Source organism: Pelecanus crispus, chromosome 12, assembly GCF_030463565.1.
Source record: "Pelecanus crispus isolate bPelCri1 chromosome 12, bPelCri1.pri, whole genome shotgun sequence".
Classification (NCBI taxonomy): domain Eukaryota; kingdom Metazoa; phylum Chordata; class Aves; order Pelecaniformes; family Pelecanidae; genus Pelecanus; species Pelecanus crispus.
This window is the reverse complement of record NC_134654.1, coordinates 7,863,079-7,891,037: the sequence shown is the minus strand read 5'-3', so window position 1 is coordinate 7,891,037 and position 27,959 is coordinate 7,863,079. Positions and strand designations below refer to the sequence as shown.

The window sequence follows — 27,959 nt, the reverse complement described above, 5'->3', positions numbered from 1 at the left end:
CTGCTGACACACACAGGAAACATGAAAAGCCAGCATGGGTGCAACAAGCATTTTGCTAGAGAAATTACAACTCGAAAGTATTTTTTTTGAAGATAAACAAAAGTTAAAGTCGGCTCTGGATAGAAGGACCGCACAAGAGACTTTACTCTGGAGGGATCTAGAAATGGCATCAGAGAGTGTCCACATAGAACAAGGAATCTCACCTTCCTGCAGGCTCCAGACTTCCACCCTGGCTTGCTTCAAGTAGGCATCATCCCCCGCTACTTCCAGGAGATGCTCAACTGATATAGTCAAGGTCTCAAAACCTCTAATTGCCCTACTCATTCAGGAATGGATGCCTCTTGCCTAATTTCCCCTTGGCAATCCCATGGCACACTGCTTAACGCAATCCAAGAAATGAGAAGAACCTCTCTTCAGGAAGAGGAGTTGTGAGGTGCCAGGCAGCCTTCAGCTCTGTAGCAATTCTGTCAGGTCACCCAGTTTGAAAGCAAACACACAATTTCCCTAAAATGTACAACTCCTACTAAATTTTTAATAACACATATTTCAATTCCAAATAGTCTCCATAGCATCCATTTGTCTGCTTTACAGAGTCCTCTTAAAGCAAGCACTCCAGCACAACTCATCACTGAAAATATTCTTGCTACATTTAAGCCTATATAAGGTCTTCTCTTTTTTAAGCATGGATGAAAGGAAACAGAGAAGAGGTCCAGGGTCCAGCTTGACAAGAGTGAGAAGTGGGAGTGCAACACAAATTTCTAATTCTTAGCTCCATACTCAAGTTCAACAGTTATTCTAACAGATGCCATGTGAAGATTTTTAAAATAGAAGAGTTGCAGAATATATAGACAAAAATAGAAAATTTGCAGACGAAAGTATTTTATTTTTTTAACTAACTAGAAAAGGGATTTAAGCCTGAGTTTGACACACAAAACTGATATACCCTATGAAAACTCATCTTCGGGATACTTTATGATGTGTATCATGTCCAGCCCAACTCACAATTCGTACTTGCTAAAATGAAGATTTATAGTATTATTTTCTACGGGATTAAGGCAAAGAAACATCTTATCTAAGATCATCTGATTCTTTGGATGACTAAAGATGCTTTTGATGCAGTATACTGAAAACAAGAACAGCGCGACCAGAAAATTCTCTGCATTGTTCCCATCACTGCTTGTCATTAGACAGATATATTCCAAAGTCATTGCGCAAGCACAGTAATGTTGATTGTTTTGCATTTCACACCTAGAGGTCAGAGATAGGATTTTGATCCAAGATTTTATGAATTTCATTAGTTGAATGAGCCTTCTGTCACCAAAATCATTAGCAATCAGAACTGTTGTCTTCTTGTACTGTTTCAATGAGTAACTTATTAAGATATGCTGCTTATTCTTCCCATTATTTAATTTGCCTAATTCCTGAATGGTTAATGTGACACAGCATAAAACTGAAGTAAAATACAGTTTTAATTTTATTATATTTTGGAAGTTTACAAGTGAAGACAAATCATAAAAGCAACTGAAAAGTTCAAAACCATTATGAAAAAGCACTTATAAAATGAAATAAGGACTTTGGAAAAAAAAAAAAAACAAAACCCATGGAGTAATAAAAAAAACATGACAGAGCCAAAGCATCGCAGAAAAGTACCTGTCAGTTGTACTAAGAAATAGGGCTGAGCTTTGGCAAATGCACTCACACTGCCAGGCACTACCTTCATTGCAGTAATTGGGCCATGTGGATATCCTAAACCCTAGGGCAAGTACAAGTCAAAGCAGCTACACTTAAGCTTCTTTCCTTGCAGAGTAAGCGAAGTCTATCACTTTGAGTTTGCCACAGGCAAAGGATGCACAGAAATGCTGTTATCATGGGCTGCCTGGTACACAGTAGCTCCAACCCAGAGACCTGACTGTGAACGAGGTCTTGCTTTTAGAATCTTTTTGTGCTCTTTTCAGGAACTAGCATGGCAGCATACATGCAAGTGTCCAGATCAAAGCTGAGGATGGGACACTGTATGGCAACCCACTAGATGTCAGATTTCCATTAAAAGCATCCATGAGAAAGAGTGTCAGATGCACTTAGGAGTATGGGCTGTGGTCTCCTTGGGTGTTACAATAAAAAAAAAAAAAAAAAGGATGGAAGGGGCTGTGAAACATTTGGTGGCAGCTCAGTTCCGCAGTCTCATAGTCCACAATTACAGCTGGTCCTCACCTTCTACCTTAGCAGAACAGTGCTGCTGTCAACTTGGTGACAAGAAGATAAATGAAGCAAAAGGGAATAAGGGAAGGGATGGGGAACATCTTCAAACTTTAAGCAACGTTTATTAAAAAAAAAAAAGTACTTGCTGGTGATTTGCACTGAACATATTGATATGTTATGGTATGCCAACAAAAATAATTAGCATCTTCAAGGCTTTTTACACAGCCGCAGCACAGCTGAAATGAAAACAGATTTCAGGAACCAGTCCAACATAAACACTGGTTCAAGTATGCATGCTCACCTCTCCTCATTGGCACTGCCATTGGCTTCATTACAAGACAGGAACATAGAGCAATGCAAGCTGGCACTGCATGGTTTCATTCCAGTACACAACGACTCCTACTTTGCTGACAGCTTTCACGAAGTCATGGCTCAGGCAACATGTAAACAAAGATTGAAGCATTGTCCACAGACTGGGATACTAACAGTTATCACTCAGGTACAGGGAAAAAAGTCCATTAAGAACCAGTCAACACCGATTCATGTATTACATCATCTGGAAACCTAGTATATACTTTGGCAGTCACATAAGTGTCACTGGAAACATTTAGAAAGATGTTTTGGCCAAAGAAAATCTACAACATCAAAGCTGAACCTCAAGCTTTCAACTCAGTTGATACTTCTTCCTTAACAGAGCAACACAAGGTAGTGAAGTCCAACTGCACTGAACAGCAAGTACAAGGTACAAAATGATAAAATAAGTTACACAACAGGTTGGGGTTTTTACCTTGAAAATAAATAGCACTGATGATGTACTTGCTGGGGGACATATTAAAAGTAAAGCTAAAGCTTTACAAGTGGCATAGGACAAAGTCCTCCATGGAACTGGAGAAGTTTCACAGCTAATGCCATACCTTGGCTGAGGAAAAAGAGCCATAAGCTTCTTTAGCAAAGTATTCTCTGCTTTTCAAAACATGCAACAAGTTCATTCTGATGAGAAACCAACCAGAAGTTGGATAACTTATTTCACAGATTGGAAGGAGGAGACTAAAAGGACAAGAAACTAACACCTAGTATAGTCCTAAGTTCTGAAAAACAATGGAAAAAAACCCAAGGTCAACCCACTAACCAAAGATATGAGAGCCCGCTTAAACTTCTAAGCTAACTCCATGGCAAAATGCCTTATTTGACTCACAATTAAGAATACTGTCTTTAAGCTAACAGCTCCCAAACAATGAGAATCAACCTAAAAACACACCTAGAAAGTACAAATGCAGAGCAGATTGAAGATTTAATAATAATAATAGGTCCCTGGCTTGCTGATTTAAATTAGTTCACCCTGGACACACTTCAACATTATTCAAATGCAGTCACAGCAACATCCTGTTAGAGCACAGTTGAGCCGAATGACAATAAACCTGCTTTTTGGCTGGAATTTCCCAACAGATTTAGACTCTTGGAGAAGTGTCATTGGGATGAAGATAACTAAATCTCACAGGCTTTTATTTAAAAAAAAAAAAAAAAAAAAAAAAAAAACCAAACCAAACACTGCACTTAAAACTACATTACAGATTTAAGAACCCAACATTTTTAAACCCACCTACAGACAAACCCCCTCTGCAGCCAGAGAGACCAGATCCGACCTCACAGAGAGCTGCAGAGGTAGGAACACTGATTTGCCAGTTATTCCTTCTGTCAGCTCAAACCTTTAGCTCAGAGCAAATGGTATAAAATACATCAACAAGGAGGAAAGGGGGTGGGTGAAAACCTGAGTGTCTGCCTGCCAACCCACATGTAAAAGCTTTGCAGGGGGTGGGGGGATAGGAGGGAAGCTAGGCAGATCTAGAAAGCCAAACAGTCAAAGCAATCAGATTATTTTGCTAGCATCCCAGGCTGTTTGGAAATTAAACCCAGTGTGTAATGGAGTTAATGAAATACAATGTTCTGCTGCTTAAAACAGGAACCTCTGGCTTACCATCCCATTAAAATGAGGAGCAAATGAAGAAAACGAGGAAAAATCAAGAGGCTCTGAAAAGATGCTGAGGAGAAGCAGCCTTCCCCACATAGCTGGAGGCTCCTACCCTCAAGAGAGCCAGGCACCACGTGATGTTTTTGAAAACAGAGAGGTGCTGACATTTTCAAAGAGCATGCTGAGCTTGCATGGTACATTCATGTCATTAAGCACAGACTCCCAGATGGGAGCATCCGCATGAACGCGCGTTTCAGAGGGCCTCTGGTTTTCACAGCCACAGACGATGGTGTGTGCCTGAAAGGTCCCTAACAAGTACCAACACAGACAAGCTCTCTCTCCTGAGTACAGGACCCCTACTTCTGCTCACGTTAATTACATCTTTCATCTACAAGCCCCCCTTTACTTTGCTTCCCTAGAAATGGTCTATGAACTATTAAAATGGTCCAAGCAGGCAAGCCAGAGAGCCTACATGAATCTCTCACTCCGTTAATGCATGTTACATAGAATCATAGAATCATTTAGGTTGTATGGCTTTAAATTAAAACCCTGGGAGACTAACACATGTCCAGTCTTTGAATAGTCTTGGAAAGTAACAGCTCACCTGTTCAGCCTTAATTGTGACAGATTTCCAGGGCTCTGGGTAAGTCATTCATTTTCCTAAAAGCCTGGAACCACACCCCTGGATACATGACCAGTTCTTGACCACGTCCGGAAAACTGCCTGGGTGGGGAAGACCTCCTGCTTGCTTTTTGCAAGTGGGATGAATTTTTCTGGAGGTGGCAATGAAAGGGAAGTCAAAGCGTTATGCCTCCCACAGCACGCTTGCCGTAACTGGTTTTTGCACTTCCCTGCTTCTACTGTGCACTGCAGAAAAATGCCGCTTTGTGGCAGACTAAAACACCACTCCTGCTCTCATGTCCTTGCAACACCAGAATGTGTTAGTTGTAAGACAGGAAGCCATACTTCCCCCAACTGTTGAACCTCTTGTGGTAGGTAGGCAAGAAGCTGTTCAGGGATGGGTCCAACAGAAAGGGTTTCTCCTTGGTACAGCTGAGCCCCCCAGTGCAGGAAACTAAGCTCTGTAGGAAACCACTGAGGGTGTGCAACCCCCTATGCTTCTTCCAGAAAGCACCGTGGTCTGATCCCAGCCTGGATTAGGCACCTAACACACACCAGGAAGGTTTCTTTTGCAGGTTTTTTTGTAAGGCCGTTTGCAGTTTTCCTTGCAGAGGTTCTCACTGGCACCATCCAGTGGCACACAGGGCTGTCTCTCATCCAAGCAGCTCTTTAGAAGAGAGGCACCAGCTAAGCATCAACAAAAACCTTATGTAGCCCTAAAACAGGGGGTGCGGAATTACAAAACATCATAGCCACAGCGTTTTGTGACAAATGGTGCTTGTCAACAGCTAGAAGTGTCTATTCCTATTGAAAATGTAACATCTAGACACATGTCAACAAAATTCCCCCGCACTCTGACTGATGTTAGAGATCCTGGAATGATCTATTCAGCAAGACTAACGTTTTGGAAATTATGCACATACTTGTGGCAGTAATTGGAAGGAGACAGGTCTCCAATGGATGAATTTGTCAATTAAGCTTTATAAATGAGGGGTCTGGGACGACAGACTCTGCAGAGTCATGGAAATTCATGCATTATCATACAAACTCATTGCATCTCTCTGCCAGAGTGCCAATATTCAAAAGGCAGGGAAAAGCACGGCTTCTATAGAAAGTGCTCAAGACAAGGATCACTCATCCACAAGCCTACCAAAACAACAACAAGCAGGTCCCACATACAGGCTTGAAATTACCTCAGCCCTGTTTAGGATGACAACCTGGAGAAAAAACTAGCCACTCAGTCAGTCAGACTGCAGCCTTCCTCTGGAGAAGCAGTTGCAGGAGCTCAGCCAAAGCCTAAACTGGGTTTCCACAGGCAGAGCAAGCAGAGTCAGAGTGGCTAACCAGAAGCTGTACCATTGATTACAGACAGCAGCTCTCCCCCAGTTTAAAATTTTGCAGCCTGACTGATGCCACACAGACACACAAGCTGGCTTCTGAACTCCCCTGGTAATCACCCACATTACCTCTTTCAAGCATCCCACCACATACATTAACATAGCCACTGTTTTATAAGCTCTCCTCTGCAGCCTCTACCTATTTAACTTCCAGCTTGCTACGGCTGACTGTCTGCTGGCTTTGCAAAAAGTGTTGCTCTCCCTCCTGGGCAGCCTCATGTAAACAGCAGGAATTCCCTGTAAGGAGCCCGAAAGCAAAGCCACCACTTTTCATCAGCCCCTAAGCAACAGTCTCCTTCATTGTAACATATCCAACACTGAGTAAACAAATTCCACCTACTGATGCCTACAAATGCCATCAGGTGTCTCCCAAAAGGAAATATTATCTCCACCTGCAGCACAAACAGATGAAAAAAACCCAAACCACACACAGGACCAACACAGACATAGTTGGGAGACTTCAAGATCCAGCCTTCATTCTGCAACACCTAGGTTGAAAAGAAGAAGGACATTTTATGGCTGTTGAGGCAGCCAGGGTATCTTGGAGACATCCCCCAACATGCTACAGAGGCACAGCCCACAGGTCCCAGCAATATTCAGCTCCATACTAGGGTGTGAATTTTCAAATCCTTACAACCTTCATGAACAGGAATCATGAACTCATCCAGCAGTAGTGGTTCACTCCTTGTACTAGATGAAACATCAGCTGCAGAGGGGAAAAAACACAGCTGTGAAAAGTCCAAGTTTCCCCAGGAGGAACAAGTGCTTTCCTGTGCCTATGAAGAAGGTGATGCTCCACTCCCTGTTGTATAAGAGAAGTCCCGCATCCCAGACTGCCTCCCACAAAGTCCTTTTGGGACTCGGAGGACCACCAACAGTTTCTCAGCAAGGGGCTCATTTCTCAGCTTTATTACACAAACAAAGAGGGATAAAATTCCTGCAAAGTATGCAGCAGAGGACAGCCCAGGAGGCAAAAGCTCCTTCTGTTTCTAAACAGGCTCATTTCTCAGGACATGGTCTCAGAAAGACACACTCTTGCCAGCTAGTAGGAAAAAGAACAAAATGAGGACCTTCTTCCTCCATAAGATCATCCAGGAAGCCCAAATGTACACCCTGAAGTTCTGGCTGGCAGAGAAGGAACCTACATGGCTTGCTGTCACAGCAGGAGACACAAGAAAGCACTGTGATTGATATCAATAGGTTTTTAGTCTAGTCTGTGAACTACAGAAACTCAATACCGCTAGAGGGAATTCTGATTAGATCAAGATGGACCTCACCACCTCTAGTTGTTAGAGCTCAATAGATTCCCTTCTTAGTGCACGTTATTAAATGCTAAAGGAAAAAAAAAAAAAAAATCCAGGCACAACAAAAGAGTTATGAGTATATTCCACACACTTAGTGTATTTACTCATCAGCTTGTTATGTGATCTCAGTTCACTCCGTATTGATTCTCAATAGTGTTTCTCCCAGTAAACTGTGACGTGTAGCTGGTGTAAAACATGACATATTATTGGATAACACATAAGCACTATGTCTATGCAGCCCACGAAAACACAGGAGCAGAACAGCCACACCTATGAAAGCTTTGATCCAGCGCATCACAGTGACAACGCAGAATATGAGGAATTAAAAACCCAATAGCACCTAGAAAAGAACTGGGAGAAGGTGACATGAACCTAACTTAATCCATGTGGATAACAGGTAGATTGACAAGAAAAATATTCCATGGGTTAAGTTACTCTAGAAGGTCGATGATTGAAAATATTTGAAGAGAAAGGTTGTTCCATTCAAATATTAAAAGACCAGTAAGGCTTAAGATGGATTTCCTCTTATGTTTTTCTACTAATATTTACATTCCTGAAGAAAACCAAGAAGTGTGGTGATAAAAGCCAGGAGGGAACTAGGCACAAAATCAGGTGTCAAGCACCAGCTTTGGTTCTGCTTTAAGTTGCTGCCATCTCGTGGCCTTGCTCTGCATCACCAGGGCTCAGCAGCTGCTCCAACGATGAGCAGTCATTAGGTCTGATTCACAAATGTCAGAAGGAGACAGTATCAGGAAAAATAAAAAAAAAGTTTGTCCGAGATTTCAGAGAGCCTCTGGCCATCAGTAGGTGTATAACAGACCTACCCCTCTCACCCCACTATTACCTACTGCTCTTGCTGGGTGTGAATGGTGTTCTGCAGTAACCTGCCATCCTGTGTATGAGGAGTACACAAAAATCCTGGGATGTCATACTGAAACTGTACTTTCTTAGAACAACATTATGGGAGGACATGCTTTCTGAGTTGTGCTGTACCAAAGTTACCAGCAAGAAAGGCCCTTAGGACTGAATAAGTCCAGCAGCACGCTGACAGCCCAAAGCAGCCAAGTCCTAGCTTATGTTCATCCAGACCTCGTTCTGCTGAGCTTCACGCAAGGAAATGCACAGCAAAAAAGAAGGGTTTGCCTTAAGACAGCTCTGGGAAGAAATGAGGCTTCCCTCTATGGAGGGAAGCTCTTCAGCAGGATCCCAATAGACAATGGGCAGCCACAAGCATGTTAGGCCCATCTGTAAAACAAGATTAAAGACTCCATCCACAATCAAGCTCCTGCAGCGAAACCACCCAGTAACTGAACCATGCCCTTGAATGCATTATTGGCCCACTGCCCGCACAAGGTAAAAAAATCAGAGATAACTCAGCTGCAATGCAGTAAGCCACCAACCCATCTGGTAACTTGCCATATATATCCATATCAATATATATGCAATTAGAAGTTTGAATTAATTAATCCAGGAGAAATTATTTTTCAGAAAAAGCTAGTGAACTACCAGACTCAGGTATCAGTCCTTTAAACACAACTACAGCCAGCTCATCTGGAAGGGTGCAATCCTACATCTGTTCAAAAGGTCACTGTGTTACCGTATTTGAACAAAGGCCAGATCCTGATAACAAAAAGCCCAGATAAAGGGGGAAAGCACCTTGGCTGTGCACCTCCAGCATCACAATAGGACTTCAAAGCAATGCACTAAACATCCCCAGTCTCCGTTTACATGATTCTATGATAATAAACTATTAGTCCAAAAATATGAACACCCACCCCCCCACCCCCAAAACCGCCAAAGTCAAAACATCTCTGACCAGGTCACCTCCAACTTAGTCAGACATCATTATGATGAGGACGACTGGAGCTGACAGAAACACTCACTCTGATCTCTGCACAAGGCAATCAGCAAGCCACAGATGGAGTTGTTACTCTACCCAGCACCCAGCTAGAATGCTTAGTGCTTGCTCATATGCTAGAGGCAGCCAATTACAAAATCGTAATAAAACCCTTCTTGAAGACTATTTTTCAACAGGATTTTTCTTAGCTGCTGCTCAAAATCCTCATTTCTCAGATGAGAGAACAAGTGTGGATTTCCTGTCTACAAAATTCTGCTTCATTAAGTGTCTAATGTTGCCTATTTCCACAAGTCATCAAAAGTGGAGAAACATTTATAATATAAATATGAATGAGCTGAGCTCAGAAAACAGGTTGCAATGATTGAGATGCACCATTCACAGAGGAACAGGCCATAAGGATAGATCCATCTGTACCATTCTTTTCAGTAATCTTTCTTTTGATAGCTGATACTGATACATGCATTTTACTTAAAAAAAGCTTCCAGGCAGGGCTGCATTCCACCTGATCATGGAGAAATACCTTAATAAATATCAGCTTGCACACAAATACAAGTCATCCGGCAAACACAACTCCTGGCCATCAGGAACCCCCACTGGAGTTTCACATGGAGAAAGCAGCAATGAGCTGGATGGTTTGGCTAGGAAGATGAACCTTAATTAGGGGTGGATAGCTCCTGTACTTTTGAGGGAATCACTGTGCCACAAAGGCATGAATTTCAAAGGACCAAAGCAATAAGTTTAACTAGAAGGAATGTCTGTATCTACTAAAAATTGTAGCCTGATTAAATATTGTATTAAGTCAGCAGCTCTAAGAGCCCCAAACCTGATAAAAATCTCTCCCCATGCACCTTAAAAAGCAAGAATATAATGCCCCATCTACAGTAAAATCTGTGAAACCAGTACACCAAACACCAGCCACATGATCCTCTCAAAGTCTGCAGATCTGAAAACACACCACAGGCCTCTCCTCTTCATCACTATCACTCCTCCAAATTACATTCTCCTGCTGGGAATCCTCAGCTTCAGGAAGAGCAGGTGAGCATGACATGAGGCAGGTACTATGATTCTGCACAGCTTCAGCAGCTGTAGAGCTGCAATCAATAGCAGCAGCTGCAAAGGTTTTGCTGTCCCAGCCCATCCTCATTACCACCAAGGAGCTCATTAGTTGTACTGATGTTTTATTAGGAATCCCTGTGCTACTTTTGGTGGTTTATTTAGCAAATGGAGCATACACTGTCCTTTGGTATTTCTTCTCTTCCCTCCATTCATTTAAGACAATATTAAGTTAATGTACTTTTGAAATAGGTATCGGTGCTCTTATAACAGCCAATGGTTCATTTACCAAAAGTTAGTTCCATAGAGATCAATAAGCAGAAAGGGCAAGTAAAACCTTATTAATTTCTCCTGAAGTACCACATCTTTTCAGCCTGAGCTCCTTAAATCACATCCATGTGGCTGTAATTGGCAGAAGAAAATTAAAGGGTTGGAACCAAGGCTAGGAGAAGAGTAGGTTATATCCCTTTCCACAGCACACTCCATTGCTGCCTGTGAGCTAGTGAATGCCAGGGGCCAGTATTTAAGTGGAACTAAAGCAGCCCAATCAAGTACTTTCAGAGGCTGCAAGGCACAACCTCAACATTAAATTAAAAAAAGCAGGTGTTCCCCTATATGCCTCAAAATTGCCTAGACAGAGAGAACATCTTCAAGTAGTCATCAATATTCATGCAGAAGCCTGGCATAAAAAAAAAAAAAAAGAATCAGGGAGGTATACAAAAAGAACAGCTTGTAAAAGAGCCAGATATGGGAGGCAATAGGTGCCTCTCTCTTCTGGTAGGCACCACCACTCACAGCCTTGTGCCTGTGAAAGCCAGACACCTTTAGTTTTACTGTCTTTAGAAAGCCATAAGAAATGCAATCAGCAGCCTGCACTCTCCTACTAAAGGGGTAGCAACTTACCACCCGCACTTGAGTTATCCAGAGCTGCCCAAAGACAGCTGCAACAGGACAGCAATTTGCTTTATGTAGTTTGATTCACACACCATAGAAAGAGCTGTTAGACCTGCCCTTACAATGTGAAATTATGTCTTTAAGCAGAGTCAATCAGATTTGTGCTCTAAGAGAGCTAAAAGAGTAGCAGTCACATCCTTAAACTGAGTTAAATCAAGGTGCAGAAGTTTTCTTCCCTGATAGGAATTACAATTATATCAGTATGCTCACTGGATTCTGGTAGATCACAGGAAAAAGTATTAAATGAAAGGACTATGCTGTGGGGCACTTCAATCCATTGTCCACCATATTTTCATTACAAAATAATAGTGGAAAATGCCTGGTGTGGAAATGGACCCTTCATCAACCACGATGACATACTGGTTTAGTAGGTAATTTACTCCTGTGAAATTCTTGGTCTCGATCTCCACCTCTGCTCTGACGACTCATTTAACTATATTAAAAACATAAGCACTGATTTTCCCCGCTCATTACAGATCAGTGGATTTATCTGCATTAGTGAATCAATTCATGTAACCTCTTACTCCAAGAGCAGCCAAAGCTTGCAGGAAGGCAACAGCTACAAGCTGTCAGCAAGGTAGTGGCATTGAGTATTTCTTGCTCTTCTGACTCATCTGACCAGAAAGTTAAACTTTTGCTGCAGCACTCACGACAGGCAAGACAGGCAAAAGCACAAACAGATCTAAGACTAGAAGGTACTTCCTATTTTCTGAGGCAACAAGTGTTCTCTAACCAATGCATTCATCACAGCGCATCAATTGCAATTAAAAAGCCTTCACATTTCTGATTATCTGCCAAGTCAAGCAATGTGCTGGAAGGACGTATACATTACCATGGGATTGGAGTCTGCAATCAGGTCACGCAGAGAATCCAGAAATCCTTGGTCCTCCACCATCTGGGCATTGATGTCATGCAGCTTCGCCACACAAACAGCTGCAGTCTTTCGTACATAAGGGTCTTCATCCTTCAGACACTTGCGAAGAGGCTCACACAAATACTCCGTGATCTTGTCCACCCTGATGCATCCCATTGTACGGACAGCCAGAGCACGGATGAGAGGGTTTGGGTCTTCACAGTCCTGCAACCGGACAGAATATGTAATAAAAAATCTGCATCTCTAGCCACTGATATCTTCAGGCTGTTCTTATTTCAAACAAAAAGCATTCTCTCTGATTACATGCTAAAAAAAGGCAATTGTTTCAGATCAGGGATAAAAGGTGGAACTTACTGGTTCACAGAAACATTCTACACCATCTCAAGATGTTTTCAGGCTATGACAGCTTGTAAAATAGTAAAACTGTGAAGCCAATGTCCCCTGGTTCTCCCCAGGCAAAACTTCTTTCAACATGACCTAGCAGCCAAATCCAAAGTACAGCTAAGCTAGAGAGGCAGCTCTCACCACCCAAAAGCTAGCCACAGGCAACTTTCAGACAGAATAAAATACAGTTTTCCAGCCTTACTGGTTTAAAGGAGAAAGGGAATATAATGGGAAAAGTCAACAATTAAACACAATGCAAAAGTCATCAAGGTCTATTCCTCAAAGGCCATCAGTTCTAGACACAAGCATACCTTAAGTTTGCAACATATGAAGCACTAGGGAAAGGCTACCCTAGAGGTGTGTTTCTGATGGGGGGCTGGGGCCATGAAATCACAGCAGGGAATCTAACACTTTATACTTCAAGCCTATGTAATTTCCCCATACTTCCAATCCATCTATGTCTCTGAGCAACACTCCTCCAAAATCAGCCTATAGAAGGATGGATGCAGGATGACCTACAAAAGCATAAGGTACATTTACCTTTCACTGTTTAAATTTCCTACAGCTGAAAAAACACCTGAATGCATCACTTTTAACACACACAAGAGAAGTGACATTTCTTACCAGTGCATTCAACACCTTGAACTGTGAACTGCTTGTGAAGTGCTGAGCTAGTGCAAACTAGTGTCAACACTTTCTCTTTACTAACACTTGTACCTCAAGTTGCCAAAAGGGACATCAGACATTTCTTTGCACGGAAAAGCACAGAGCTGGAAAATAGCATGTTTGTTTGTTAGGCCATTCTAACAGAATTACACTTTACAGACATGACGGACAATATTCTTTCCAGAGAGGGAGGTAGACACATCTCTGGCCACAAGAGCAGACCTGCTCTCAGCCTAGGTCCTCTCACCTCTTTCACCCTCAGGCACCATGCTAGAAACTTAAAACATGATCAGATTCCCCAGTGTCTCGGATTTTATAGTGCTCTAGGAGGAATCTCAAACTTTAAGCACCAGGTTTTAACTTAGATAACATGGGACTGAAATAACATCTCCTAGGTAAGGAGAGGCAACTTGACAACAGAATTAAAGGCAATACAGCAATCAGGCTCTTATTTTTCCAGTGAACCATCTTCCAGTTTCACGAGAGATAAAGGTTTTCCACATGGAGCACAGCTGAAACATTCAAACAAGAACTAGATACCCGTATGACAGAGATACTACAAAGGCTGGAGGATGAAAAACGTAACTTCTGTTATCCAGTACCAGAAGTTGGTCTTTAACGATGATTAGTAAAATGATACAAGCAGCTCTTCCTGGAGCAGGCTCTCTCATAACCACTTACAGGGTCATCTCCTCTGCAATAACTAACAGCAGCAAGTGAGAGAGGGGACCCAAACCCATTGGAATTAGCATGCCAACTCTTTATCTTCTGCTCCTCCACAAGCACCCCCAGCCCAGAGACTCAAGTACAAAAGCAGAGATAAACAACAGCTCAGAAAGGCTAATGGACAAAGGAGACATGGTGACAGCCACTGCGCTGAACTATTTTTCGATGGGCCATGGGAGTGAGTTACCTTCACAAAGCTGTTGACAGCCATAATGGCCATGTCTGGCTGACTTTTGGCATAGTTCATCAGGTACAGGTAGACCAGCTTCTTCAACTCCAAGTTGTCAGTCTGCATGCAGTTCACAACATCAGGGAAGAGTGAGCTGGATAGACAACAGTAAGCAAGAACAGAGAAAAAGCAGTGAGCCTACATGGTGTGCAAAGGGGATAGTAACAATATCAAGGAAGCCAGGAAAACTGGAGTTCCACTTTAAGTACCCTGCTGTCTAATGAGAGGTCAACTTCCCTCCCAAAATAGTTTACAATGGCTTTTTTAATAGCTTTATCATTTAAACTCTTCTAGGGCTTTAACATTGGTTGGTTCTGAAACAGGTGAAAGCTAATGCAATTTCCTAAAAGTGTTTTAATTGGGGATTTCACCAAACAAGAAATTTGTTCATTTCCAGGCCTGGAAATGAACCCACAAGAAAAAAATCTGCTTAAAAATGTTTTGGTAATGCAGGACATTTACAAAGAACCTGCCAAATTTCAGACTAGTAAATTCTAGAGTCTTTAGAAGCTTAAATGCTGACAAGCTGAGTTTCACTCAAGTATCAAGCAGCAATCTGTAAACAGCACTGCAGAAGAACACAGGAAGTTACACAAGGGTATCTGCAGCTCTCAGGTATGCTGTAGAGATCTAAAGGTGAAGGGCAAATGCTGTTGGCCAAAAAGATTGGTTTTTCTTCCTTCCAGTTTATCTGTTCCTTCATTCTACAATGAAGTCATGATGCTAAATTTGCAACCTGATATTAATTTCCGTGGCAACAGACCACACTGCCATGAATCCAGGACTATTACAACTTCATGGTAGACTCCAGTAACAGGAAAAGCTGGAAGGGAGAAAGCATTCACTCAAGCAAGTTTTCCTGGTTGCCTCAAAGACACAAAAAAGTATTGGGGACGGTGTTGCAGAAGGTAAATGCCTGTGTCCTTTAGCCACTATGAGGCAAAGGTTCAGTTTAAAAACCACTCATATTAAAGTGTACCTTAAATTTAAACTATGACAAGTAAGGCTAAGAAAAACACTTGGAATTACCTTCATAACACTAAAACCTGGGCTAGCCAGCAGTGAGAAAGCATTATCTAAATTGACATATTAAATGCTTGAATTCTGGATGGGTTTTTAAATAAAAAGGGCTAATAGGCACCTAGCTAAACCAGCACTGAAAACGGTTGTTTCTTTTGCTTTCAGTAACAGGAAGGAGCTTGAGAAACCTGTGACTCAGGCATAGGATAGGCAAGGACACAGCCAGCCTCACTACCCAGCCGATACGACAAACTCGGAGCTGTTCCATGGAGATGACTGTCACTACACCCAACAGAGTCCCAGGAGAACCAGAGCTCCTACAGGTACAAGAAAAGTTGCTTTTACCTGACATCCTTCCCCACAGTCATGGCTGCAATAACCTTCTTTACAGCTTCTTTCCTCTTCTCTTTCTTTTCATTATTGAGTTCAGCCTTCAGTTCAAAAATCTCTCCTGGCAGAAGACAAAACAGATTGAGCCTCTTGGGAGAAGAAAAGGGTTTAGGGATAGTTTAAAAGTGATGTTTTACTTCCTCGGCCTGTTGTTCCCATAAAACTGGTACAGCAACATGTGGAAGCTGTCAGACCTTATGGAGAACATGGTTCAATGAGAAGCAAAGCTGTGACACTCAGAGAATGATATGGGCTATAACTTGCTAACGAAAAAGCAGTTAAGAAGAACCACGCTGCATGTTGCAGCTCTCCCACTTCTAGAACATTAAACCATACCACTGTAGCGTCTGTTTCTCAGAGGCAGCTATTACATAACCAGGATGAAAAGAAACTTGGAGACGCCAGATTAGTGCCTGCAAGAAAAAACTAACTTAGCTAGGAATTTTGCCCAGACTTTTTAACTTTTGCTCATCATCGCCTGCTTCCTGTGAATGCAATGAGAAAACAGCAGACCGCAGCGTAGCCGAAATGCTGTGAAACACAGTGGCAGAAACAGTAAAGCACAAATTTAGTCCAGTGGAACAAATTCCTTCCAAGCTAGAAAGACAGAGCTACTACTAACAGAAGCAGCAAGTAACACAGCTCGCCTGGATTCTGAAGTTGCCAAAGTAGTCTTTTCCATGACACTAATTCTTCCAGATATTACTGCATGGAAAGTTGGTTCAGGCTGGATCACGAAGGTGGCAAAGCAAGTTTGCAAAATAAAGCAACGTGTGCAAAAGACAGCTTATCAGACCTGCTCCAGACAGAGCAAGTGGTCCGAGAAGGATAACACTTCCAACTGACAGACAGCTTCCCCAGGAAGGACAACAAGCAATATTCCCACTGGAAGCCACAGGCTGAGGACACATTACAAATATCAAAATATCTCTGACAAAATACATTCTAGCCCCTAACCTTCGATTCCTGTACACCAATGCCACTTTGTCAGATCAGCAGCACTAATTACTGAAGAGCCTGGCACATAAAGACTAACAGGTGCTTCAAAAAAAGAAGAGAAGTTACTGTTCTGAAGAATGCAGTGCAGTGACCACTTGTAACACCTCCTGCCTGAGAAAGAGATGCTCACATTGCTCACACTGAGATGGTGCCCCGGAGCAGAGCTGAGCCAGCAGCAGCAGCAGCGTGCTCACTAGAGCCCAGACAGCGCAGGCTGGCCTCCTGCAGCCATCCCAGAAAAATCTGCCTGATGCTTTAGGATGTAACTTCCAGATAAGAGTTGTTCATTAGAAAGATGTGAACTGCATTTGCTTAATTTATGAGCTCATTCTGAAGCTTAATGAAACATGAATAGATCAACACTTCGTTTTTTCACTGGCAAGCATTCATCCGAAACAGTCAGCCATTCTGAAAAGGAGAGGTTAATGCGAACTATTTTCCACATCTACTGGAGAAAGATGAGCAGTATCAGGCTTAAATTGCAGCCAGCAAGAGTTGGGATAAACACTGTTTTGTTTCAGAACAGGTTAGGAAAAAAAAAAAATCTGCCTGGGACAGTTTCAGCAGAACAAGTCCTCCGCTGAAACAGGTGAATGGGTAAAATGTCCCCAAATATCGTTTTCCATCTTCCCATTTTTAATGGCAGCAGTTTGTTCTGAGGTGAGATGACCAACACACCTATGGTAAAGCCAAGGGAAAGTCAAATGGAGCACTGTAGCTTTGAAAGAAGTGGCAATAGGAAACCCCATTATCTTTGCAACAGCTTGCTGTAGAGATATACGTTTATACTTTAAATACTAAATGTCTCTCAACCAACTTAATCCTGTGATGCCCAATGGAACAACCATCCTCAGTCTTGAACTTGTTTGTCCATTAAAACTTTGTCTCTGACCAGATCTGCACTCAAATCCCAATGTTTTGTTCTCTGATCCTTGAAAAAGCAGCAATTTGGATCGTTTTGTGCATCACAAAACCGTATAATACATCAGTTTTGTCTTTTGTCACCATGTGACCTACTTTAGAAGTTTCTCCCTGGATGATTAAGACAAGAAACAGGGACAGAGCTAACAGAAAAGCACAAGTTCTTCTGCATGCAGTTAAAAAAGCTGTGTAAAAATAGCCACCCACCACCTCCAATCCACTGCACCAGCTTAACACTAACCTTTTTTATTGGTTGTGAAGTATTTAGAGTCCGTCATGGTTCCAGTTCCTTAAAGCACCTGAGAATAATAATAAAAAAAGAACAAGCAGTCAAACAGCATTCAGAGCTGACAACACCCAGTTTGCAAGGCAGGAACTCAGAGAAAGGACAGTTGGTGAGTGCATAATATAAGAGAAGAAGCAAATGCTTTACATCCACAGGCACAAGTTTCACAATCTTCATTCTGCACCTGCTGCTGATATTACTTGGCAAACCCAGGGATTTAAAGGGCTCAGATGAACAATGTTAGCAAAAACACAACAGCCTGAGGCGGACAGGCTAGGAAAGCAGCAGTGCTCAGCACAGCTTAAACCCTCAATCTCAGAAGAGAAAAGGCAGTTTTTAACTCCTTATAATCAGCAGATCTTGACATGTTCTGCAGCTGTCTTTCCCCTGGGTACACAATTTCGTTTTCCAAAAAAAGCACTGCACATTTAATATCTCGACTGGAAGCAAGAAGTCCATGTTTCAGACAAAGGAAACTGTCAACTCCCCCTAACGATACTTTGCTGTGTTGCATCTTGATGGAAGGAACAATTAACCCTACTTGCAATACCCACCCCGAGGCCCATTCATTTCTTTCCCTTCTTTTGTTCCAGGGAGACGCAAAGCAGTTTTTTGAAAAGAAAGCCATGACTTTTCAGTTCTCTCAAGCTTGATACCGAAATCTTTCTCTGCCAAGATCTGACACGCCACCTCTGACACATACACAAGCTCTATTTCAGCACTACACTGCATTTTTACGGACAGGACCAAAAAATGCTGCTGGGCCAGCAAGTGCTTAGCGAAGCCGAGAGAATGGTCTCCCCAGCACTTTTCTTGCTCTGCGGAACCAAGTTATTAATACCTTTGAATATAGGGATTGCCCAAACGTATGTAGATATCCATCATTTTATTCTTACAATTGCCAGCTCTGTGACAAACATGACTCAAACAATTTTCAAGTACTGGCTTAAAAATGAGCATGAGAGCAGGCAGTTTTACTGGTTTTGATTAAACAGTCTGCATCAGTGCTAAGAACCTATGACCCTAAAACCATCCCAAAAAAGGCTTTTCCTACCTCTTTCCTCCTTTTTTCTATTTTTTTCCCCAATTCCCCTTCTCTTGTACATACTTCCATGACCTTAAAGCAAAGCACCACGTCATCAGTTCCCTAAATGCTGCCTGTCTTGCCCCTAAACCTCGCAGGTCTTGCTGGCTCAGCAACAAAAGGACAAGCTTAGCTTTGAACTCCAAGACACTGTCCAGCAGTGCAACCAGCTTGCTGTTTCTTAAGACTTTACTTCCTCATCCCTTAACCAACCCCAACACCACTACCACTCTTTTTTTTTTCCCCCATCCACCTTGATGAGTTTAATACCTCAGCTGTTAAATTCCCATCAGCAGCAGCTGAGGGGTAATGCCACAATTTCTCCCACCTTCAATGTGCTCTACAGCACGGCAACGCAGAGCAGTTGTAAGCTTGTCCAACTGCCAAACAACCAGATGAGAAACAACCTGTTGCTTAGCCCAGTTCTCCGGAGCTCCTGCCTGCCCTGTGCTGTGTGGTTACCGCCTCATCCCAATTAGGCGGTGTTACTGGGTTTGGTTTGATTTTTCTCCCTTTCTGCTCCTGCCAAGCTAGAGCACAGACCGTGCCTGGGGACAGCTCCAGAATTGCGTTTCTCCTTCAGCAGAGGTTTGCCCTCCTTACAAAACAGAGGCTGGGCTGGGAAAGCTGCATGAGCCACAACATTGCAATCTTTCTAGCAAAAAAATCACAGCATCACAAAAGAAGCAGATGTTGTTGGTATTGTTTTATAATTAAAAACACAACCCATGTTCAATTGCAATGTTAATGCTGACACAGTCCTTCGGATTTGAGCCCAGCTTAAAAGATGACTTAAATGTTTTCCTCTGAGAGTATTTGGCATGGTGCCATGCAAAAGGCATTGAACACAGCCTTGCTCTTCTTTGTTTGCATTATATGTGGATTTATCAACCTGGGTCATACCTCCCAGCTGACCTAGTCCGATATTGTTTTAACAGTGGCCAGAGCAGCAGATTATAGAGAAAATCCAGGAGAAAGAAACCCACCATACACATCATCCCTGTTGCGTAAAGCTACACAGAGGAAGAAACCTTGCTGAATTTCAGAGATGATCTTTAAACACAAAACCAGGACATTTCACTGTTTTTCTAACTTCAGATCACATAGTTGGAAACATGAAAAATCCCAGAAACACTCAGACTCTTATAGCGCTAAGCACAGCACATGTATTTAGAACGTGTTTTGATAGATGTAAACAAGTTCTGACTTACATCAAAAAACAAACTACCGTATTCGAAGTACAACACAGGAGAAAGCTCTTTTTCTCATGAGCACGCAGATTTTTGCTTCATGTATGTCGGAGCTTGCTTTGCACATTGTTCAGAGACAGCCTACTAGCAGCACTGAGTATTATCTCATCCGCTAAGCAAACTCAGCATGGTTTACAGCAAGTCCCAGATGAAGGCCAAAAACAAAATAGCCCAGATACACAAATAGCAATGGTTTAAATAACTCAAGAAAATGCCGGCTTCTTGTACACAAACCTAAATTGAGGAGAGCCAAGATAAATTACAACATCATGAACAACCTTGCAATTTTAGGAGAAAATCTACATCAGATTGCACCTTCCTTACTATCGTTCTGTGTTCAGCACTTGCTAAGGTGGAAACAGGTAAGAGGTGTTCAAGCTGACAGCAAAAGGCTCCTGTTCCAACCCCAGAAAACAAGAAGAGATGAAATACAGGAACTTCTCCAGAAGCTCTGGCAATGCTTAATGCTATAAGCATTAGCTTGACATTTAAATGTAGACTGAACCAAAAATATGATTAAATGAAAAGACTAAGGAACCATCATAACCAGAAAGATAAGCCTTCTCAGCCCAAAACCACACAGAAAACTGGATCCTGTGTCTGACCAACACCTGCTTTGCCCCATGCACAATGCCAACGACAGCCTGACCAGCTCCCCACCACTGATTTCACACAGGTGTAAACAGGAAGGTGGCAGGTTTAAGGCCTCAGTGTTGATCCAAGCTCCCTAGCATTGAAACAATCCAATGTTGCACCCCTAAATCTCTGAAGGAATCCCCAGTTTAACCTGGCTTACACTCCAACTGGTGCCACCACCTCTTATCTGCACCCATTTCACCTGCAAAGCCTCTTGAGTAGCTGCACAATAGCCCAAGTGTGGCTCAGGGCCACTGGAGCATCAGGGAACTAAATGCAGCAGCCAAACACAGATGGCAAAGGGAAAGCAACTTCAGAAACTTGCAGACCTAACAGCATGTGCTAGGGGCAGGTAATTCTTTTCCATCTTGGGGAGCAAGATGGTGCTTCCCCACCCCATTCTCAAACACCCTGTGTTTCCTATCACCTTCTCACTCCTCGGACCTGCAGTCCCAGCTTTGCCACCAGCCCCCGACACGCCGCAAGCCTCCAGCCTCAGCCCACAGCAGGACTCACAGCCCCTCCACCACCCGCAGCACCCACCCCCTCCCCTCCCAGGCATCCCCAGCCCCCTCAAACCCCCTGCCCACCAGCCTTCCGCCCTCAGCAGATCCTCTAGCCCTCTCCCAGTATCCCCCAGTTGCAGGAGCATCCCCCACCAATCCCAGCTCCCCTCCCCAGTGCTCCCAGCTCCAACGGCTTCCCCCCAGTGCCTGCCCAGTCCCCCTCAGTGCCCGCCCAGTCCCCATCCCTGCCCAGTCCCGCCAGTATCCCGGTAGCTTGCTCTGCTCATTCCCATCCCACCTCCCTTCCCCAGTCCCACTGAGCCCCAGCCCAGCCCACCCACCTCCAGCACCTGCCCTCCCACCGCACCCCCGACCAGCACCCCCTGCCAGGGCCCAGCGCTCACCCCCGCCCCTGCCCAGTGCCCCCACGGCCCAGTCCCCACTCCCAGCCCTCGCCCCCCCAGGGCCCCTCCCAGCGCCTCCGCACCACCTGCCCAGCCCTCCCAGTGACTCTCCAGCCCCTCCCAGTACCTCACCCGCGACCCTCTCCCCCCTGCCTCAGCACCCCACCAGTGCTCCTCACCCCCTCCCAGTGCCCCACCAGGACCCTCCCCACCCTACCCCAGTCCCCCCTCCCAGTGCCTCTCACCTCCTCCCAGGGTCCCTCCCCACCCTATCCCAGTTCCCCCTCCCAGTGCCCCACCAGTGCCGCCCCCCACTCCCAGTGACCCCTCCCGGACCCCCGGCCCCACTCACGGCGGCGGGACGGACACACCGCTGTGGGGGCGGCGGCGGCGGAACCGGAAGCCGGGCGGCGGGGCCAGGAGGACTCGCGAGAATCAACCCCCCCACCCCGCCTAGAGCGGCTGCGCCCCTGCCACCATAGAGGGGAGCGGGAGGAGACAGAGCGCCGCCCGCGCCGCGCTTCCGGGGGGCGGTGCTCCGCTGCGCCAGGCGCGTGCCCTCAGCCGCGGGGGCTCCCCCTGGCGACGGGGCGGGGCGCGGCGCAGCCGGCGCCATGGCGGAGCTCGGCGCCCACCTCACGGCCGCCTCGGCCGGCGACGACCGGCCCTCCATTTTCGAGGCGGTGGCCCAGGACAGCCTGATGGCCGCCGTGAAACCCGCCCTGCAGCACCTGGTCAAGGTAAGGGCGAGGCGGGCCGCAGGCCTGGGGCGAGGGGAGGGGCCGGTGGCGCACTCCTCCCCGCAGGCCTGGGGGCGCGGCGCTGTGGGGAGCAGGACTGTTGTCACGGTGTGTTGAGGGTGAGATGTCTGTGGGGAAACTGCTGCAGAGAGGGGCCCTGGAGAGGGTGCACAGCTCTGTGCTGAGCCATTCATCACCAGGGTTTAGCCCTGGCCATGCTCACAAGCTAGCATCACAGTTTTGACCCACCCAGCTCGCTTTATGAACTGGAGGCATAATTTGTAGCTACTATAATTTAGCACATTACTCCACTTCCACTTCCTTCCGTTTTGTGTCCCTTTCAATAGGTGCTTGCTGAGTCTAATCCTGGCCGATACGGCTTCCTCTGGCACTGGTTTGATGAGATCTACCTCCTTCTGGATTTGCTGCTCCAGCAGCACTATCTGGCCAGGTGCAGTGCCTCCTTTTCTGAAAACTTCTATAGTTTAAAGAGGATACCAATAGGAGATCCCAGGCAGCAACTTCTGGCCACTGCTGGCCTGCCAAAGAGGCAGCACTGGAAGTCTCTCCTCTTGCTGGTTCTTGTTCCTTACCTAAAAGGAAAGCTAGAGAAACTGGTGTCCAGCCTGAGGGAAGAGGATGAGTATTCCATCCACCCTCCATCATCATCCTGGAAGCGCTTTTACAGAGCCTTTCTAGCTGCCTACCCCTTTGTAAACATGACCTGGGAGGGCTGGTTTCTTATCCAGCAACTGTGCTATATCCTTGGGAAAGCTCAGCATCATTCACCCATGCTGCGGCTGGCGGGTGTTCGCCTGGTCAGACTGACTGCGGAGGATATCCAGGCCCTGGAGAAGAAATTGGCTGGAGCCACCTCAAGTCAAACACACAGGTATGTCCGAACATGGCTTAGCTGCTGCTCTCTAGGGGGTTCTGGGGGCGTGTTAATTTAGAGGTGATGCTGCAAGTAAAACTGTCTTGTTCTCCAGAAATTCTTCAAGATGAAGTTTACCTCTGGCAAAATGTGCTCCAAAAGGGTATATTGTTAGTGTAAATAAGGAACTGTAAGTAGCAGGGACTAGCTTCACAAGATTTTGTGGTAATAAAATGTGAATGTTTGGGGGTCTTTTTTGGCACTCCAGCCTTTATCCTGTTCAGTCTTCACCTGCACTTTTCTAACAAGGGAATTAGACTGCAACAATATTGCTAAAAGGACTGAAACTTAGCTCTTTGATTTTTCTGAGCAGCAGCTAGTCATGACCACATTTCATGTCCAGTAAAATGATGATCCATGAGTGAAACGCTCTGTGGTCCAAGTCCCCTCAATCCAAACTCTTCCAATTTAGACTTCTGAACAAAACAGGACTTGAAGCTTTGTTAAAATACAGAGAATCTGGGAGAAACATCCTAGCAGATGCCTCATTACAAACATGGGATATGTTGACTAACTTCCTTAGCATTAAGAAGCTGTATAAAGCAGTGACTTACTCCTCAAGTCCTTTTTGCCATCGTTTGCAGATGGACAAATGTGCAGTAGTAACAATTTCTCCATGCCTTCTCTCTCTGCTACAGCATTAAAACACAAGTGCAGTCAGCAGCAAGGAAGGCGTTGGGTGGCATTGCCTTCTCCCTGTCCACCGGGCTGTCCGTCAGTGTGTTCTTCCTCCAGTTCCTGGACTGGTGGTACTCCTCAGAAAACCAAGAGACGATCAAATCTCTGACAGCGCTCCCAACTCCTCCACCCCCTGTGCACCTCGACCACGGGGCCGGCTCAGCTCTCTTACCCAAACTGAAGACCGTGTGCCCTCTGTGCCGCAAAATTCGTGTCAATGCCACAGCCCTGTCCACATCCGGCTTTGTGTTTTGCTACCGCTGTGTGTACAGTTATGTGAAGACTCACCAGCGCTGCCCGATCACAGGCTACGCCACAGAGCTGCAGCATCTTGTCAAACTGTACTCTCCTGAGAGCTGAAAGGCCTGCCCTCTGCCTTCAGAGAGGTACATTTCTGACGCTAGCAGCTGGGTAGCAGTAAGCTTAAATTCACCCCTTCTTATGCCCCATAGAAGACTTTTGACCACGACAGCTCATCAGTGAGCTCTAAAGCTCCTTTGAACTTGGTGGTACATCAGAGCTTTGCTGCCTTTGTGAATTCTGGTAAGGCTCTCCCCTTTGTTTATTAGCTGTTGGAACATCCTGTGAGTTTCAGAGGGATTGGACAGCCACAATCTGTCAGCCGGCACAGAAACGCCTTCAAAGACCAACTGAAAGGGAAGAAACGTTGATTTGGATTAGAAGAATGCAGGTGTGAGGATCAAAGAGCACCCCTGGTAAAAGTCCTGCTCGAGGGCATGAGCCAGCAAATTAAAGAGGTAGGGAAAATCCTCTAGGCGAGTTATTCCTCCCTTAGCAGCTTCCCAGGCGCTCGTGCTGCCTGGGGCGAGCTCTGGCACCAGTGCTTGTCAAAGAAGTAGAGACAGGCTTAAGCCTCTGCTCTGATCATCCTCTTCTTGAAGAGTCTCCCTGCATTTTCAGGCTGCTCAGCTTTGAATTGACAACATCACACCCCTAATTCCCATCAACAGTTCTAGATTAAGGCTTTTGACTCTGTAAAGGAACAAGGGGTGATGTGTACAAACAAGGATACAAGAGGGAGATGACACTTTCTGCACAAGGGAGAAAAATGACAAACCAGATTAAAGCAGCAACTGTGACAATTGATGAGAGTTGGTTTTTATTAAACAAGTCTCTGTTATTATCTGCTTTTATAAAGCAAAAGTCTTTCTTGATTGAGAACCTAACTTATTTCCTTTCTGAGATTTGGAAAAACAGAGCTTGCTCCTCTAGGGTCTCTATTTACATAAGGGAGACTAAACCTGCTTTCATCTTTGCAGGAGACAATGGATATAAGATCAGTATTTTGTAGGCTGGGAATCTTTAATGTCTATGTTTGATTTAAGTATTACATTGCAATTATTCCAGTCCCAACCATGTAGCACATTCATATCATAAGAAAGCATCCTTTCATTGAACAGAGGAGAAAAAAGAAAATGTGACATTATGGCTGGCTCTTGCTTGACACCTGGTTTTTCACGATGGAGGGTTTTTTCCTGACTCAACTCTAGGGAGCAGCAGTTAGCTACTCCAGACATCACGGTGACTTTGCTTATAGAATATGAAGAGTGATGTTTGCTGCACAAAGCACAAGGTCTCTCCAGATTAAGAGATATGTTCTAACACTTAATCCACTGAACCAGTCATCTCATTTTCTCCCCACTTTAGCTCTGCTTCGAAGATAAAAATCTCCAATATCCTCCCTCACCTGTAAGCAAGATAGCAAGGTTATTGAATAATGTGGAAAAATACAGTAATTTGCATCATCCCAAAGATGCTGTGGAAAACACCTATTGTAACAAATGAGATTTGTCCCCAACACTTGTCTTACTATCTCTATACAACTTCCAGACTCTTCTACCTGTGCCACTATGGAATAACAATAAAAACTGTCTCCTTTTGCCAGTAGTCATGGGATCCATAGACACCTCTCTTCCTTTAGAAAGCCAGTAAAAGCACACACATCTTACTGGAAAAGAAATAACATATGGGTGCAAGATTTTTCTGAGATTTCAAATCAGTTTTAACATAGCTGGCTTTGGGCTGGATATTAATTCACATCACTTGCTACATCAGTTTTGCTTCACACAGGTAGATCATCATCTCTGTGAAAAGCCAGCATCCAAGACGCTCCACTGCTGCTGCACGATCTTACAATAACCTGTCTGATTAGACAGACGTGGGCCTGACTGTCCCATTGACTCTAGTGCAACTGCTCATTTAAATAAGGCCTGAAGGATTTGACTGAGGATTCAGTTTCAGGATAGGTTTATTTTCCTTTTATCCTTCCTATACTTTTCAAATTTTCTGTCTGCTGCTTAGTGAGAAGCTGGGCAGACCTGGGACAGAAGGCCGATCGATGCTGACTCGCCTACCAGCACTGCAGAGCTCTTGGGCAAGTTCCGCGCCACCCTCCCCTCTGATGCAGGATTCACTGACTGCTGAACAGCCCAACCACGCTGCCTGCACACACGCTGCTCCAGGGCCTCACGCCTCCTTCTCCCAGAGTTAACCTCTCTTCCTCTCCCCAGAACGGCCACCAGATGCCTGCCTTTTGGGCCCTGACTGCCTTCCACTCCGCCTCCCCCCACACCACGCTGCACAACACCCGTCGCTGCCAAACTTAGATCTGGCCAGCTCCACGGGCAGCTCCGAGACCTGCACAGAACCACCCACACCTAAGCCTCACAGCTCTGAACGGCTGTAATTACTCTTTTGAATGTTAAATTGCTCTTTAATGCCTAGCTGACTAACAGGCTTTAAGCCCACAATGGTGACAGGCTCAGCAGTTACCTGCCAGGTTCTATCGGTGTTCCTGCAGGTGGCTGCAGAACACCAACTTGGATTTGACTGTTTCTTCTAACCCTCCTGTCCTTAGTAGCCAAATACATACCCATTTATCAGGTTTATTGTCTAAAACAAAAGCTATGAAACCGATTTGGGTTATACAAACATTCCATTTATCTGCTTTTTGACTGTAATAGTGTTGTTAAAGCCATGATAGTCTAAAGATAGACAAGGAAAGATTTATTAAACCAACCTTTGGAATTGCATACAAATTTGTGACTTCTATACAGTCACGTATCATACATGCATTCAGGATGCTTTGTTCTGTTGCTTAATACAATTACATCAACATTAACAGCAGCACTGGAGTTGCCCAGTACATTACCATCAGAACTTGACTTTGCAAGTGTTTTAAAAAATGCTTAGTGAATCTAAGCCACATTCAGGGCTCATCTAGATACCCTTAAAAGATTAATGTATTAGCAACTGAGTTGCTTTCCCTACTTCCTTAACAGAAACCGCGTGGCTTCTCCTGTTAAGAGACAACCACCACTGCCATACTCCTAGGTACATATTCCCTGTAGATGCTTCCTTTTCCACAGGAAGAGAGAAATGAAGGTAAAGCTGCCACCAAGACCTGGAAGAGAATAAGAACTAGATTAGATAATAGCTCTGTATCTTTTCCTGTACTTGCTTGATTAGCCCAGCCTTCCCACCCAAACAGGCTGCACTTCATCCAGAGCAGAGCACCAAAGCCAGGCCCAACACCACAACTTGCTTCCAAAAATACTCCTGCCCCAGTGCTGGCAATCACTAGATGATAATACGGCTGAACCAACTGCTAATGAGGTGTCTACAGGACACACAGCTCAAACTGTTTTATGGAGCCTGCGCTGCATTTACAAACAGAGAAGATACAGTGGCAGAATATATGGAGTTTTGTAAGCCATGTTGCACATAGGAGGAAAAACAAAACCCCTCTCACTGCAAGCTCAGTACTAAACCCAGCACTGCTGCAAGATACGCGAATCCAAACAAGTATTTGCACTACTCACTTTTCAAATCAAGATTTTGTTTTTCTGCCAATAAA

General features: G+C 44.5%; 2 protein-coding genes across 3 annotated transcripts in view; one reads left to right on the top strand and one right to left on the bottom strand.

Annotated features, from left to right (window-relative positions):
• Positions 1-22,119, bottom strand: part of AP2B1 (adaptor related protein complex 2 subunit beta 1) — an 81,254-nt gene extending 59,135 nt beyond the window's left edge. For both annotated transcript variants that reach the window (XM_075720079.1, XM_075720080.1), the window contains exons 1-5: positions 22,083-22,119; positions 17,806-17,863; positions 15,600-15,705; positions 14,193-14,328; positions 12,188-12,433 (exon numbers count right to left, since the gene is read on the bottom strand). In XM_075720079.1, the coding sequence (XP_075576194.1) occupies positions 12,188-12,433; positions 14,193-14,328; positions 15,600-15,705; positions 17,806-17,842 (525 nt within the window). In that variant the 5' untranslated portion in view covers positions 17,843-17,863; positions 22,083-22,119. The remainder of the gene's footprint in view (positions 1-12,187; positions 12,434-14,192; positions 14,329-15,599; positions 15,706-17,805; positions 17,864-22,082) is intronic.
• Positions 22,120-22,344: 225 nt separating this feature from the next.
• Positions 22,345-24,857, top strand: PEX12 (peroxisomal biogenesis factor 12). Its single transcript, XM_075719995.1, has 3 exons — positions 22,345-22,470; positions 22,818-23,362; positions 24,043-24,857. The coding sequence occupies exons 1-3, from the start codon at positions 22,345-22,347 to the stop codon at positions 24,440-24,442; spliced, it is 1,071 nt and encodes a 356-aa protein (XP_075576110.1). The 3' UTR covers positions 24,443-24,857.
• Positions 24,858-27,959: the final 3,102 nt, after the last annotated feature.

Bases quoted from the DNA above. Each gene is read 5' to 3' on its own strand.
- PEX12 (XM_075719995.1), top strand. From the start codon at position 22,345: ATGGCGGAGCTCGGCGCCCACCTCACGGCCGCCTCGGCCGGCGACGAC. The intron at 22,471-22,817 runs GTAAGGGCGAGG...CCCTTTCAATAG, and splicing joins CCCTGCAGCACCTGGTCAAG to GTGCTTGCTGAGTCTAATCC. The intron at 23,363-24,042 runs GTATGTCCGAAC...TCTCTGCTACAG, and splicing joins ACCTCAAGTCAAACACACAG to CATTAAAACACAAGTGCAGT.